The sequence below is a fragment of the Pezoporus flaviventris genome, unplaced genomic scaffold (assembly GCF_033815535.1).
Source record: "Pezoporus flaviventris isolate CSIRO_AGI_PZ_B2104156 unplaced genomic scaffold, CSIRO_AGI_Pfla_v1 ptg000025l, whole genome shotgun sequence".
Classification (NCBI taxonomy): domain Eukaryota; kingdom Metazoa; phylum Chordata; class Aves; order Psittaciformes; family Psittacidae; genus Pezoporus; species Pezoporus flaviventris.
In genome coordinates, this window is record NW_026892573.1 from 19,556,804 (window position 1) to 19,571,453 (window position 14,650).

Sequence of the window (14,650 nt, forward strand, 5' to 3'; positions counted from 1 at the left end):
AAATGTTTGCTAATGACAACTGTGTGGGGGTATTTAATGATTTCTTATACAATCCAGCATGTTTGTGGTATGGTTCCATGCTCATGTAGAGAATAAACCTTCAGCCTTCCTCCTTTCTCTTCCAGGCTGAATAAAGGCTGCTGAGATTGCTGTGCCAGCTCAGGTGAAAGGCAAGGCTTGGAGGAGCTGATGGCATGTGCTTTGATCTACAGCTGGATGTTAATGATGTCAAAAGAGGAAATGAAGCATGTATTCTATAAGGCACACTGAGACTGAACTATCTGGGAGCATCATGCATCACCTATATTTGCTTTAAGGTAGGCAACTTGGGTACTGGTAACAGCCTGGCTGTGGCAGAAGGGATCTCAGCACAGAGCAGCTGCAGTGTACCTGGGTGCTCAGTCAAACCTGGATTATTTTCTGTAAGCACAGGACAGTTACCAGCTTGATGCCATGAATCTATGCCATACCAAAGGTATAAATGAATAGTATGAACATATGGTCCACCCAGTCTAATGGAAGGTGTCCCTGCCCATAGCACAGGGTTGGAATTAGCTGATCTTTAAGGTCCCTTCTAACCCAAATCATTCTATGATTCTGTGATAGGCCCCTCAAGTTTTTATCTTGGTTACGCTTCTTGTACAGGACAGATGCAATTATAAGCAAGCCAAACTTTCTTCATGTGCAAATATTATCTTAATGTGTAAATATTTAAATGAGTAGAAGAAGATATTTATTCTTATCAAACTAAAAATAAACATTTTAGGAGTCCAAACCAGTACTTAATATCCATTCGTCAGGCCTGTGAATCCAAATACAAACTGTTTACTATTTCAACAGGCTTTTCCTTTTTCTAACTGGGATTTACCAAACTTTAATTTGCAAAGATGTGGTGTTTTCTTAATAAATAATTTCTACTTATTGATTTGACTGCCTGATGAGATTTCTCTAACTTCTGTGATTTATGAAAATTTCATTCTGGTATCACTATTTGCCCTTCATTGGTTTAAAAAAGAATATACATGCACTGAAATATAATCCATTCTACAGCCTATTCGAGCTGTTACTTATATACTGTACTGCAAAGTATCTGAGAACAAAATGATATATTTTATCAAACCATCTATCAGATATTTCTATTAACTGCAAGTGTGTAGTGAAAAGGTACAGTAGTGGTTTAATATATCATGAAGACAGACAATGTTTGAATGTACATGTTAATCTACATTTTTAGGAATTACAAATAAGACAACTGTATGTACAGTGAACTTGTCTTCTAGTTGCATTGACAATACCAGCTCCTTACACAGTTGGTTAAAAGCTCTATTTCCAGTGTAATAAATGTGACACTGTAGGTACAACATTGACAGCAGAGATCATTAAGGCTCTGTTCTGGTGACTGTTTATTTCTCTGTGTGTACCTCCTCTCCACTCCCCTCTTCTCCCAGTCCCTTCCCACTCAACACACCCGTTTTTTTTTTTCATACAAAATGAAAAGCTCATTGGTTCCATAGTATTCAGGAAGAAAAGTTTAAGATAAAAGATTTTAACCTGAAAGTACTGAAATGTGTAATGAAATGCAGGTTCACAGTAATAGCAATACCTGCTACTTATAAAGCTGTTTTAATATTTGTGATAATTTTTTTTTTTTGGTATGGCAGAGGAAATTAATATCCACATTCCAGGATGCTAAACACTCTACAACAGGCTGCACACAGAGAAAAGAGTCCAGACTGAAGATCATACAGTCAGATTAGGTTTTAGCAGTCTTTGTGAATTCGGGGAAGAATGATAATCTTTTTGAGATACAGAAAAAGGTGAGGCACAAAAAGTATAAATGCCTTGCTCAGAAACACACAGTGAACCAGTGGCAGACTTTAGGGCTGTTGACTCCCCACCCACCAATTTATTTGTTGACCCATTTTGTCCTCTTAAACAACTAAGAGAAGATCTTGAGATATGCAACATCAGCCTAGCATCATAGGGGGAATCAGCACACAGCCTGATTCTGCACTACCTTTGGCATCTATAGTCGTGTTTACATTGTAAAGAGGGCCTAAAATGCCCTCAAATCGAAACTGATTTGGTGTAAATGACTAATATATGTAGTTTAATAGAGAATCAGGCTCACAGCTGTTGCTTTGCGGCATGCTGAGACTAGAATTAACTGAATTAAGGCTGATTCCTGTTTATATTAAGGCCTTTGAATCCTTCTATGACAGCGTAACTGTGCCTCAGTGCAAGTGAGACTCAGGCTAGAGGTAATTAACTTTTGAGTTCCCTTTGAAATCAGTAATTTTAGTGGTTCTAAATGAATAAAATAACTGGAATAACTATGGAATACTTACAAAAAGATTGTAAAAGTTCTTAAAAGTAACCTCAGGGAAAACCAATTATATGTTTGTTAGGAAAAAAAAAAAAGAAGAAAAAGTTAGATTAGACAGACTTGTTGCCTGGTCTTGAAAATGGAGAATTGTAAACATGGTAACACACCTTTGTATGAAGATAACTGGCTTGATGTTTGGTGGCTGTGAGTATGCCCAGATACATTGTGGATGTTTACCAACTCTGGAGATCAAGTCATCTTGTTACACTACTACAATAAAATAGACTTATTTGGTATTTAAGTGCTAAACATATAGGGCATAGTTTGCATAAAGCTAGTGTTTGTTATATTCAGAGGAGTAGGAAGATGACCTCAAGCCCAATAAAATGCTACATGATCACAGATTTCTCCTATTATTATTGTTATTAAAAGCTATTATATGTTGCTTTCTCACAATAGAGGTTCTCCAACTTTGCCCTCTGTAGCCAAGCCATTATCTTAGAAATTTTCTTCTATTCATAACACTTTTGGTTTTAAAACCTTCATTTTTTTAGACAACAGTTTAACATTTGCTGCCTGAGAATAAACAAGTCCTTGCTCTATTCAAATTTAAGGCCTGGGTCTCCATTAGTTGCAGCACTTTTGGATTTGTTTTTACTTCTAGTTAGAAGTAGATTTATTTTTGAAAGCTAATATGGAATTTGTTTGTGTAAATCAACATAAGCCCTTAGGCATCAGTGTGGCTGTGATAACTGCCCAGCTGAGAATCCGGCCACCGAAATATAACTCCAGTGGATGGGAAATCTGTTCTGTGCATGAGTCACACAAGAGTTGGGTCATATGTAATGTTACATCTAGTTTCATTGGCAATTGAGAAAATATTTCATAATAAATTTCATTGCATCTATTCCCCATTTTCATATACAAAAAAATCATCTTTTCTGAAACATTCCTTTAGTAAGGCTCATATTAATAGTCATATCAAAAGTGTTTGCTATTGGAGCAGTCTTCCAGCTTGCTTTCTTTAGAGTTACCTTTATTATGAAATTCTATAGCATTCTAAACTTCAATGGTCATTAGCAACCCTGCACTTGAGTAAAGAATCACATTTTAAAAGTATAAGGTACAGTATTTTCTTGTTCAAAACTAAGGCAGGATGAACAAAAGTAATGAGCTCCTCTGATCCTCACCTAGCGAGCCTTGATTTTAAACAGTATTCAAAATACAAAGCCCAGGCAAGGATGCTGTCATGATGATTACTGCACTTCTCAGTGTCTTGCTATAGGATTAGTTTTTTCTTTAGTAAGATGTAATTTCTTTTCCTGAAGACCACACGAAGTTATTATACTCTGAAAAGAAAGCAAGCACTTAAAGTTTTATAAAATTATGATCTAGTCAGAAGGATTAAAAAAAAAAAATTACCATTCTATAATTCAGCTATGGCATGATATAATATTGTTTCAAAATTATTATTCTGTTATTTAGGTTAACATCATCTTCTGAACACGTGACTTGCTCTTTGGCATGCTACAGATTCAGCAGATACACTGTCTTCTGGGCTTTACAGCTTCTTCTGACGAATGCACAACATTTGGAACAAAGCCGCTCTTGACACCTTCCCATCCATCTTGTATTGAGATTTCTCCTTTCTTTACAAGTTCATAGATGTCTCGTGTAAGAATCGTAAAGGATTCTTCAACATTCGTGGCATCTTTTGCTGAAGTTTCTATATATTTCATGCCACAGTCAGATGACAGTTTTTCAGCTTCTTCTCTTGTAACCTCACGCTGTGACACTAAGTCACATTTATGTCCTACTAACAGGAACACAATCTGAAAGGGCTGCACATGCATTTTTGCTTCTTCCAGCCAGTCTTTCACGTGCTCAAAAGATCGTCGATTTGTGATATCGAACACTAATAGGCCACCCACTGAATTGCGGTAATAAGAGCGTGTTATCGATCTGTGAAGAAAAAAAAATGTGAAAATTGATTTACATTTTCACTTTATTCATAAATAGATCACTTTTTGAAGTGGCAATGTGGTTTTATCTACTATAAGTTTTATGAAATACCTTTGCTTTTTTAAAACTACTTTGACTTTGTTAATTTACTTTCTACACACAAAAATGTTCCTTTTTCATTTTGTTTGTACATTCAAAAGTCACTTTCTAAATGTTCTTGAAGCCAGCCCCTCTAGTGCAAATTCTGAATGCTGAATTATTCTGCAAAGTACTCTGCATTAGCAAACTGTAGCATATGTTCACAGAAGAAAATACGCATATATGTCAAATACTTGTTGACGTTGAATTCTGAGACCTTCAGTTCTATACAAACGTGTACTTTGCTTTGTTCTAATCAATTATTTCAAACCAAAATATGGAGGCAGATAATGAGAAACCTGGAGCCTAAGCTTGCCAATGTACAAGCATATCCTTTTGCATTCCCTGCAGAAAAATTCTTAGACAGAAAAGCTTGTAAGGATGATCATAATTTCTCGTGCTTGCAGAAATAAACAAGTAACAGACTCAGAAAAGAAATTCCCTAAACAAAACTATTCAAGAGTGACTGAGCTGGGCAAATACAAATTACTTACAGCATTGGCAAGGAACACTTCTACACTTCTACCTCTAGAATCTCTCTCACACAGAGGTCCAAAAGCCCTTTATAACTGCAGTTACTCTTTTTTGGCATGAGAATTCCAGGACTGGCAACAGATATTTTCTACTTTTGAGCCCTCTATATTTCAGAGCATTCACTGGAAGGAATCTTGGAAGAGTTGAAAACATTTCTAATATGCTCTAGACAAAGAAAAAGTGCTTCTTAGAATGGAGATAGAGAGAGATACAGGGACTAAAAAATTACTGTAATTCTTTAATCTTGAGAAACAGGGGAGAACAGAGAAGGTGAGAAGAGACATTTTAAAGGAAGTGACAGCCTACCAATGAATGGACACAAGCACTCGCTACTAGCATAGATAGCCAGTGTATCCATAAGTATTCTCCAGTGGAAATGAGATGCACAGTCTTTATTACAGTCATTATTTGAAATTCTAATTTAGCCAATTTAGCATTTCATCTTATGAAGAGGATGCAGCCTCAAAATTTTTGGAATCAGGATGAATTGTACACAGTAACATACCTTTCCATAGCAGTAGCTCCTTCTGATTTTTAGTTCATCATGCTTCGTACAGTGTTTTATAACAGTCTGAACACAGAAATATAATTTGGAGTAGTCGTCATATTACAGATAGATAAGTGCACAGCTGGATAAGCCTTAGGTTTCTTGGCATATCTAAATTCATTTAGCCACAGCAAACAACGTTTGAAATGGTTTTATTTAGATAACAGGAGGGGTTGTTTGTACTAATGTTTAGAAAGATGTTTTTTACATTCCCAGCAATAAAGTCCATGGAGTGTCTCTCTGAACAGTCTGAAAGTGAAGATAACAGGATCTTACCCTCAGATTAATCCAAGTAGCCTGGATATGCAAAATGATTTAAGACCATAAATGAGGAGTGTCACATTTTCTGAAGTATTAAATAAAGCTGCCATAAATATCTGTTTCGGATTTTCTTAAGCATTTTTTGCTGTAGAGCAGCTGCAAACGCAATTGAGTACATTAAAATAATTCAAGTGGTTCTAGAAAGAGTGGAAGTGGGTGACAAAAATGGGATTCGATTTGGACAAGTGGAAGCTAATACAACCCATTTTCATGAGAAAAATAATCCTGAAAACAATTATACCAAAGAAATTCATTATCCAGGGAAGAAAGTAGGTTAGTATTGAAAATGCAGTCCATCGTTTACCAAGCATATCTACCTAGAACAATGTCATATCATGTATCTATGAACTGAAGTACTGAAAAACAGCCCTCCATGTGTTGCTGGGTGCTAATACACAGCAGGCAGTAGCCTCACCTGCTGTAACTCATTTCTGCAGAGATATGCTAATTTACACTTATGATCTAAGTCATTATATTGCCTGTAACAGAGATGATTAAAGAGTATCCATAACTTCAGGCTGTACATCACAAAAACTGGATGAATATATGGAAGAGACAGCAGTTGTTCCTTCTGTGGTTTTGGCATGTATAATTTGAACCCAGCTTTCTCATTACCAAAAAAAGCTTGATACAGAGGCTTTAGAAAACAGTAAGAAAAGAAAAATAGCAAAACATAAAGTTTTAAAGAAACCTATGATACCTATGATACCAGTTATATGATTGTCTAATATGAGAAAAGAATCATAGAATCGTTTAGGTTAGAAAAGACTTTTTAAGATCATCAAGTCCAACTGTTAACCCAGCACTGCCAAGTCCGCCACTAAACCACGTCCCTTAAGCACCAACTACACATCTTTTAAATACCTTCAGGGATTCTGACTCAACCACTTCCCTGGGCAGCCTGTTCCAATGCTTGGCAACCCTTCTCGTGAAGAATTTTTCCCCTAATATCCAATTTAAACCTCTCCTGTCACAACTTGAGGGCATTTCCTCTCATCCTATCACTTGTTATTTGGGAAAAGGGATGGACACCCACCTTGCTACAACCTCTTTTCAGGTAGTTGTAGATAGCGATAAGGTCTCCCCTGAGCCTTCTCTTCTCCAGGCTAAACAACCCCAGTTCCCTCAGCCATTCCTCATCAGACTTGTTCTCCATACCCTTCACCAGTTCCATTGCCCTTCTCTGGTCCCATTTCAGCCTCAATGAGGTTCAGAAACCTCAATGTTTCTCTCGTCCTGAGTGGCCCAGAACTGAACACAGGATTCAAGGTGCGGCCGCACCAGTGCTGAGTACATGGGGATGATCACTGCCCCAGACCTGCTGGACACACTATTTCTGCTACAAGCCAGGATGCTGTTGGGTTTCACTTGGGCCCAAGCTGGCTCATGTTCAGCTGCTGCTCACTAACACCTCCAGGTCCTTTACTACCAAGCAGCTTTCTAGCCACTCTTCCCCAAGCCTGCATTGCATGGGGTTGTTGTGACCCAAATGCATGACCTGGCACTCTGCCTTGCTGAACCTTATACCATTGGCCACAGCCCATCGATCCAGCCTGTCCAGATCCCTGTGGATGATATTTATTAAAATATGATTGAAAAATATTTGAACAGTTTTATTATTAAAAAATAATAAAATATATTTTTAAAAGAACATGTTCCTGACAAGACAAAATTTTGAAGCAGAAAATTTTGGCCATCAACTGGGAAAAACATCTGGGCCTGTGAACGTGGTGGTTGCTAAAGATTATAGGACCTTTAAGTGCTTTCCATAAGGCATAATTGTACACCAACACCTAAAGTTGTGCTCCACTCAGCTGTGTATCTAACCTCAGTGCCTGAACAAGTTCCGCTGGGACCTGAGCACTGTGCCCTGTGCAGGCTGTGAGCTGCTCACCAGGGACAGCACTGCCTTCCCTCTTAGCTCAGCTGAAAAAAACCCACTGCTCCAGGTGAGTGCCTGGAAAGCTTCTGCCTGTGAGGGCTTCCCAAGAGCATGTCAGCACCCTCAGATGGGTTCAAGCTCCTCATGAAATGCAGAACTTTCTCTTAGCACAGTGGAGGTACCTATCTTTCTAATCTATACACAGATTCCTTGTACACTACTTCACAAGGCACAAGTCAGTGTTCATGGAGCCCATGGTACAAGAGGTTGCTTGAGGGGTTTTGCTCAGAAGACATAAAGCTTTATAGACTTTACAGGCCATGTCAATGTATTGCATATGTCTTCACTGCAAAGCTTGATGATAAGAGTGCATGGTGGCCAATGGGAGATAAAGGCTAACTAACTGTAAAAGGCTCTTCATGCAACAGCTGGTAAACTTATAGTTCTCCTGAGGAAAGATGTTATGAATACAGTCTTTATCACTAATCTATGGAAGACTGAACAATTCCTGAACAAGAGACTGGCTGAACTCTAGCAAATAGACAAAACGCATCAGTTTCCAGAAGTCCCTCAAGTGAAAGTAGAAGATAGCAAATTCAAACACCCTATCATAGACAAGATATCCAAGCATGGACCATACACAAAATTTGATTGGCCTTGTGTTCTTTCAGAAGCAGGGAATCTACTTGCATTTTTATACACACTTTGGAAGTGTTGCAAGATCAGACTCTAAAAGTAAAATTAAGCTTTTAATTCCTTTACTGTTGTCCCTTTTTGAACAGAAGAAAAACAATCCTAGGGTCCTGCAAGGTTTTCAAGTCAGGCTGAGGAACTGGTGACGGGTCAGGTTTGATGTAGTCCAACATATTCATAAAGGATATTTAAATTTCCACTTATAAATCATCCCCATGCAGATCCTAAATTCCTGTGAAATGATGGCTTCTTCTGTAACCCTTGATTTAGGTCATTACTGCTGTTAGGCTAGCGTTATGGAAGGGAATGTGTTACTTGCAGCAGCATGATTAATTTTCTGTGGGGAAGGAGGAAGAGAGAAGTACTTCCTTTAAAGAGGGAAAACATTAAGTTAGGGAAAGGGGGGATTAGGGTGAAAAAGTAATGGTCAAAGAGCAGCCTTTCTTCTACACCCGGGGAGAGCAATGAAGCCTGCCGTCTCCTTCCAGGAAACTGTTCAGAGGAGGTGCTGGTTGGAAGTGAGAAACAGAACTTTGCTCAGATTTAGAACCTAGCAAACCTGTCCACGACTTGAAATGAAAGGGGAACTGAGCTACGAAATCCATCCCTGCACCTGTCTTTATTCACACCTCTGTCTAAACTTTTGGTTTTCTTCTATTCATTTATGCCCAGTACTTTCTTGCTGCGTCCTCTCTCAGCTACTCTTTCATGGAAGACCCTGAACCGTAGCTAATGGAAGTGCCCAAACTAATGTATCATCTGCCTGGGCTTCTGTTTAAGGTGCACACTGTATTTCAGGAGGGAGTTTGCCCACATCCCATGGCTACACTAAATGAAGGGAAACAATCCTCCTACTTAATAGAGGCGACTGTGAACAGAGGCCTACAGTGTCTGTGCAGCTCCTTGTCTTTCAGGCTGGAGTAAGTATGTCCCGACAGCAACTGATGATGGGTGTGCTACAGCCTCCAGCATGTCCACACTAAATATGTGAACTATTATACCATTATTGCCTGAAAATTACAAACACATTATTGAAAAGGTAATTCTTATCTTCTCTACTACTCCACGTAAAGATTACAAATCTCCTTACCTGAGATATTGTTAAGTATGGACTGTCCCAGCATCCTCAAGACCATCCTAAGTTTTTATTTTCAGCAAGGATAGTTGTATAAATAACATTTTTGCTCATTTCATATAATGCTTGGCATTTGTAATAAATGAAAGGTAAATACAGATAAAGGGTTGAAAAAAATTGTATTTTCCCTATGACAACATGCTAAAAAGGTAAGACTGCACTAAGTATTAAGAGGGAACAACAACACTTTGATATTGAATGCTGTGAGGTTCCTCCAGATGGTTCTATATTTGAAATTGCTGGAGGTGAGACTGGTCCTCAAGAAGTTGTACTTTATGATGTGCAGTAATGATACTTGGAATGTTCTTCCAAAGGATAGCTTTGAAGTCTCTACCTTTAACTGGGAATATTTGTTAAATGGAGATTGTAAATTCTTTTGTAAATTATGGCTTTCCATGCAGAGTATGTGGTAGTTCGGCTAATTAATTCTGCCTAAACTACCATTATGGAAGGGGAAAATACTGTCTAGAACAGAAGTCATTCTTTTAGCTTAATGTCAGGTTCAAGATGTAAGACCCTAATGAATACTCTCAAGAAAAGCCTTAGTGATGACCACTGAACAACTGTTTCTGAAAATGAAGGTGTACTAATCACATCAGCCTGTGGCTCAAGGGTGACTTTAAACCAGTCACAGTGTTTCTTTCTCATTATGACCTTGCTGATCTTTACCAGATGAACCAAACTTTCACTAAAAGCTTTATCTAATTTTGAGGACTGGTAATAGTAATAATTTTGAAAATACATGTTGCTTACTCCAAAAGAATAAGGGCAGTTTTTTATTTTCAAGCCATGTGTTAGAACGAAACATATCCAGTATCACAATCTACTAAAAAGTGGGTTAATATAATTGAGGCATCCCTATAATATTTTGTCGCTGTGTTCTTGAAATGAGCTCTCAGTCTTAGCATTACTACCAAGCACTTTATAGCCTTTGGAGAGTTTCATAATTTAAATATATTGTTGAATTTAAATACAGGAAAATAAACAAAAAAATAAATCACAGCCAAGTAGACAATGTGGAACACAGCCAAAGCAGCAGATTGCTCTCAATGACAGCTAACCACAAGATAGAAAGAAACATTGGGTATCCCCCTCATTTACCTTAGTCTGCACTGCTGACCTGTCTGCACTAAGCAAATCTGCAGGTTCTTGTTCTAGAAAGGTGTTTGATTAAGCTGTTGATTATGTTGTTGTTGTCCATATGGCACCTCGCCCAATGAGAGATGCTGCTTAGTGATGTCTACTGATGTCAAAATACAGTCAGTAACTGCCCTGTCTGGGCTCACAGTAAACAAACTGTTCTGCACCAGCATTTGCAGCTTGCTCATCCTTCTTGTGGAAGTGGTGAGAATGACCTTGTTTGAGAAGTAACGCAAGCAGTATGTGTTAAAGATGATTTCTAAGACCAAACTAAGTTCAACTACAGCAGCAGCAATGAACTAGACACATGTAAGAATTTTTCCAAAACAATTTCTCCAAGGAAATAAGTGTGCTCTTTCAAGAGCATGATGGCAGGTGTGTCACACCTTAATTGTCCCCAGGGAATGTCACTAATGCCTGGAATCAAAAGAAGGGGGTTATTATGCAGCCAGTAGTTTGTTCTGGATGCAAGGAACTCCACAGGCAGTTTTAAAGCCTGTTTTTAACTCCTGTGAAGTCCCACTGCAAGTAGCAGAACAGAACAGGGAACAGAACCGCAATCTGCCTGGTGTTCCACAAAATTAGATTACTTCTTGGAATAATTAGTTCTTCCCCAAGACCATCTTTGCTGGTGATCTGTAGTTTTCTCCATTAGCAGAGAGCAGAATGTGCAATATTTTAAGCTGTGGTGTGTAACTTAGTATAATATTTATAATTTACTCGAGTAAGTGTAAAACAGACTATACAATAAATGCTGATATTTGGTACAGCAACTGACAAGAAACTCTAGGCAGAAACACAAACACAAATGTTTAAAACTACTTTCTTCAGTTTGCAGGGTCTGGGTATTAGAAAAAACACAGATGATTTACCATTTACTCATGGTAAATTTAAAAGCAACTGACTGCATGACTCATCACTGCACATCCCCTGAGCATCCCCAGGTTAAAGGATGGCTATCGTTTGATTTTAATTGTATGCAAAACTCTACATTTGTACTCCTTTTGATCAAGTGCCTTGTCATTGGCCATCCTGACCATTTGTCAGCAAATTCAAACTAAAGAGGTCACATGTTCTTAGTTACTTGTTTGTAACTATTTTACTTACTTCGCTGGAAAGCACAAGGAAGGTGAAAAACGCTAAGAGCTTGCTATTATCACTGTTCATTACTTTGCTAACCCTTCAGAGGCCTGTCTGCAAAAGGACTCATGCAAAAAGACTTACGAAGTTGTGACTCATGCCAGCTCAGGGAAGTTTTTTGTTGTTTCACTGCAATGCTTGTTATTGGAAAACAAAAAGGTTGGAGTCCCCTGGTAAAACAGTGAAATCCCAAATCCCACCTCCTCAGCTGAGTGTAAGAACAATTGTTCAACAACTGTTGCAGCTGAACATAGGAAACATGAAAGAATCAATTCTGGCCAGTGAGAAGACCTATTTCAGCCCTCCTGCTAGCACCCAGACTGTGTGTGGGTCAGGTACCACACATTAGCCTTTCACCTGAGTTCATACCTACAGAACCACAAGCCCAAACTGAAATCCACACACAACTTTCCACAGGTGGCAAGCACCACAGACAGAGCAGAGCCACAAGAGTAGGGAAATGGTAGTAACAGTTTGCATGTTGGGGAATGACCATGACTCTTTGGAGAGCAGGAAAAGAGGGTTTGCTTGTGACAGTGAAGAGAGAGGATTTAATACTCAGTGCAGCATTTGAGGTAGTTTAGCTATGACAGAGGTATTAGTGAAGGCTCCTGGCAATCATCAGTGCAGAGCAGGTGCAGAAGGCAGATAACGTACTAACAATGGTCTGTAGCTGGCTGGCTGGTGGCTTCCACACCACGGAGGCTGTGCTGGAAGGGGTAAGAACAGGGAGGTGACCTGCTCTCTCCAGATCACATGGGAGGAAGAGTTAATGGCAGAGGGAAATTACTGCAGGGGAGGCCGAGTTTGGAGGTGATGACAAAGTAAGAAATGCACAGTGAAGCAGGGGCCTCCTACTGCAAAGAGGGAAAAAAATGTGGAGAAGGGATTGCTACCCTAGGTCCAGGGCTTCAGGGCAGAGATGGGGGAGGGAAGGAGAAACAGGACAAGGCCACTTGTTAGCCCCTAGTGTGAGCTGGGAGGAGAAGGGTAGATGTTCCCTGGTGGGTGTGAAGGGAAAGGGTGGGGAAGGAGGAAGCTCCTAGCTGGGGGTGAGAGAGCACCGGCAGGCAGTGAGGCAGTGAGGCTGGATGGCAGTGGGGTGGTGCAGGGCTTGTTGGGGCACAGCAGCCAGGTGGATGCAGTGAGATGTGCCGGGGGCAAGGCGAATTCCTGGGAACAGGAGATGTGTCGGACGACGAGGGTATGGGGCCAGGCTGCGGACAGGGTGTGCCTGGGGTCCAGCAGGTTTGGGGGACGATGGTAGAGGATGGGGGGGGGGTGGGGGGTGTGTGTGTGGAATCCTGGCTCCTGTACCTGAACCGCTCCTGCCCCGCTGTGTCCCAGAGCTGAAGCTTGACCCTCTTGCCGGGCTCGATCTCCACCAGCCGGGAGAAGAAGTCCACCCCCACGGTGGGGTCGGAGTGCAGCGGCCCCGGGAAGCGGCCCTCGGTGAAGCGGTGCAAGAGGCAGGACTTGCCCACGGTGGAGTCGCCCAGCACGATCAGCCGGAACTGGTAGATCCAAATCGCCGCGTCCATGGCGGCCCCGGCCTGGCCCGGCTCCGCCTTGGGGCTCTTCCTGGGGCTCCTGCGCGGCCGGTGCCTGCACCGCGCTCCGACCGCCCCAACGCCCGGCATCGGCGCAGGGGAGCTGCTCCCGCAGGTGCAGGACGGGGCCGCGGTGGCAGCCGCTCCGGGCAGGGCGGTGGCTGGCGGGAGGAGGCCGGGTCCCTCCGCCCCGCTCCCGGGGCTCCCACTGGCGGCCCGGGCGGGGCGGGGCGGGACGGGCGGTGCCCGCGGGCGCTGTCCCTTCAGCACCGCGCTGCCCCGCTCCCGCCGCCGGACCCGGCCGCCCCCGGCGCTCCCGCCGCGGAGCACGCGGTCTGCCCGCCCCTCACTCCCGCTCTGCGGTGGCGCGGCCAGCCCGGCCCTCTCCCGCGGCGCGGCGGCGGACAGCGAGGGCAGCTCGGCCCCGCATCGCGGCGGGCTCTGCGAAAGGGAGCTGCGGCGGGGACGCTGCCCTGCGGCTGCCGCCCGTGCCCAGGGTCCAGCTCACCCAGCAGAACAGCTCCTCCCGCGGGCAACAAGTGTAGGGGTGGTCCAGGAGAACGGGGGTGCTGCGGGAGTGGCGGATCAGGCCGGAATGGAAAATCGGGTGAGAGAGAACCGGTCTGTTAAAAGAGCGAGTTCTGCGAAGAAAATGGGAGCTCAGAGGAAATACTGGTGAAGGAGTGGAGGAATCAGATCGGCTGGTGACAAAGGGGCAAGGAGGTGAAAGGGAGCTGCCGGGGGGCGGGAGCTGGGGAGAGGCTGCCCGCTGGAGTGAGAGCTGGAAAACAGATGGACCAACAAGCAGAGGAACGTGCCAAACGGTAAAGTTTGGCTGGGCAAGTGGCGAAAGGGAAAAGAGTTAGTGATCTAGATACTCCCAGACAGAACCATGCAAAGTGGCTTGAGAAAAGGCATAATACTGGAAATGACAGGGACACACACTTCTCATTTCCCAGTGGAACAAAGTGAATGTATTTGGCCTCTGTGAAAGTACCTTTATCTATGGCAATAGAACAATTCTGTCAGTAGAGATGCTTGCTGGAGAAATGTCTTTGCCCCTCCTGGGAGCTTTAGCTAAGTATCATGTTCTGACAAATCTGCTGAGCAATAGATTCCTCAGATTTCTTTTGAAGTCTGAGAACCACATGGGATAACAATCACTAACAGCCCTCAGATGGCTGGTAAATGCATTAGAGCCAAATAAGCAGAAATCCCAGGACTTCTGGTAAACAGAACTGCAGCAGCTGCTTCTGCAGATTGGGCTGTGGTGAGGGAGCCC

General features: G+C 42.1%; 1 protein-coding gene across 1 annotated transcript; it reads right to left on the minus strand.

The window, feature by feature from the left end:
* Positions 1-361: 361 nt before the first annotated feature.
* Positions 362-13,458, minus strand: RAB39A (RAB39A, member RAS oncogene family). The gene is made up of 2 exons (XM_061457800.1): positions 13,136-13,458; positions 362-4,288 (listed from the first exon to the last, which is right to left on the minus strand). The coding sequence occupies exons 1-2, from the start codon at positions 13,456-13,458 to the stop codon at positions 3,862-3,864; spliced, it is 750 nt and encodes a 249-aa protein (XP_061313784.1). The 3' UTR covers positions 362-3,861.
* Positions 13,459-14,650: the final 1,192 nt, after the last annotated feature.

What these genes read in the sequence shown, in the direction of transcription:
- RAB39A (XM_061457800.1), bottom strand. Translation starts at nt 13,458, where the DNA reads ATGCCGGGCGTTGGGGCGGTCGGAGCGCGGTGCAGGCACCGGCCGCGC. An exon ending in GCGGGGCAGGAGCGGTTCAG is followed by an intron (nt 4,289 to 13,135) that starts GTACAGGAGCCA and finishes TTTTCTTCACAG; the next exon opens with ATCGATAACACGCTCTTATT.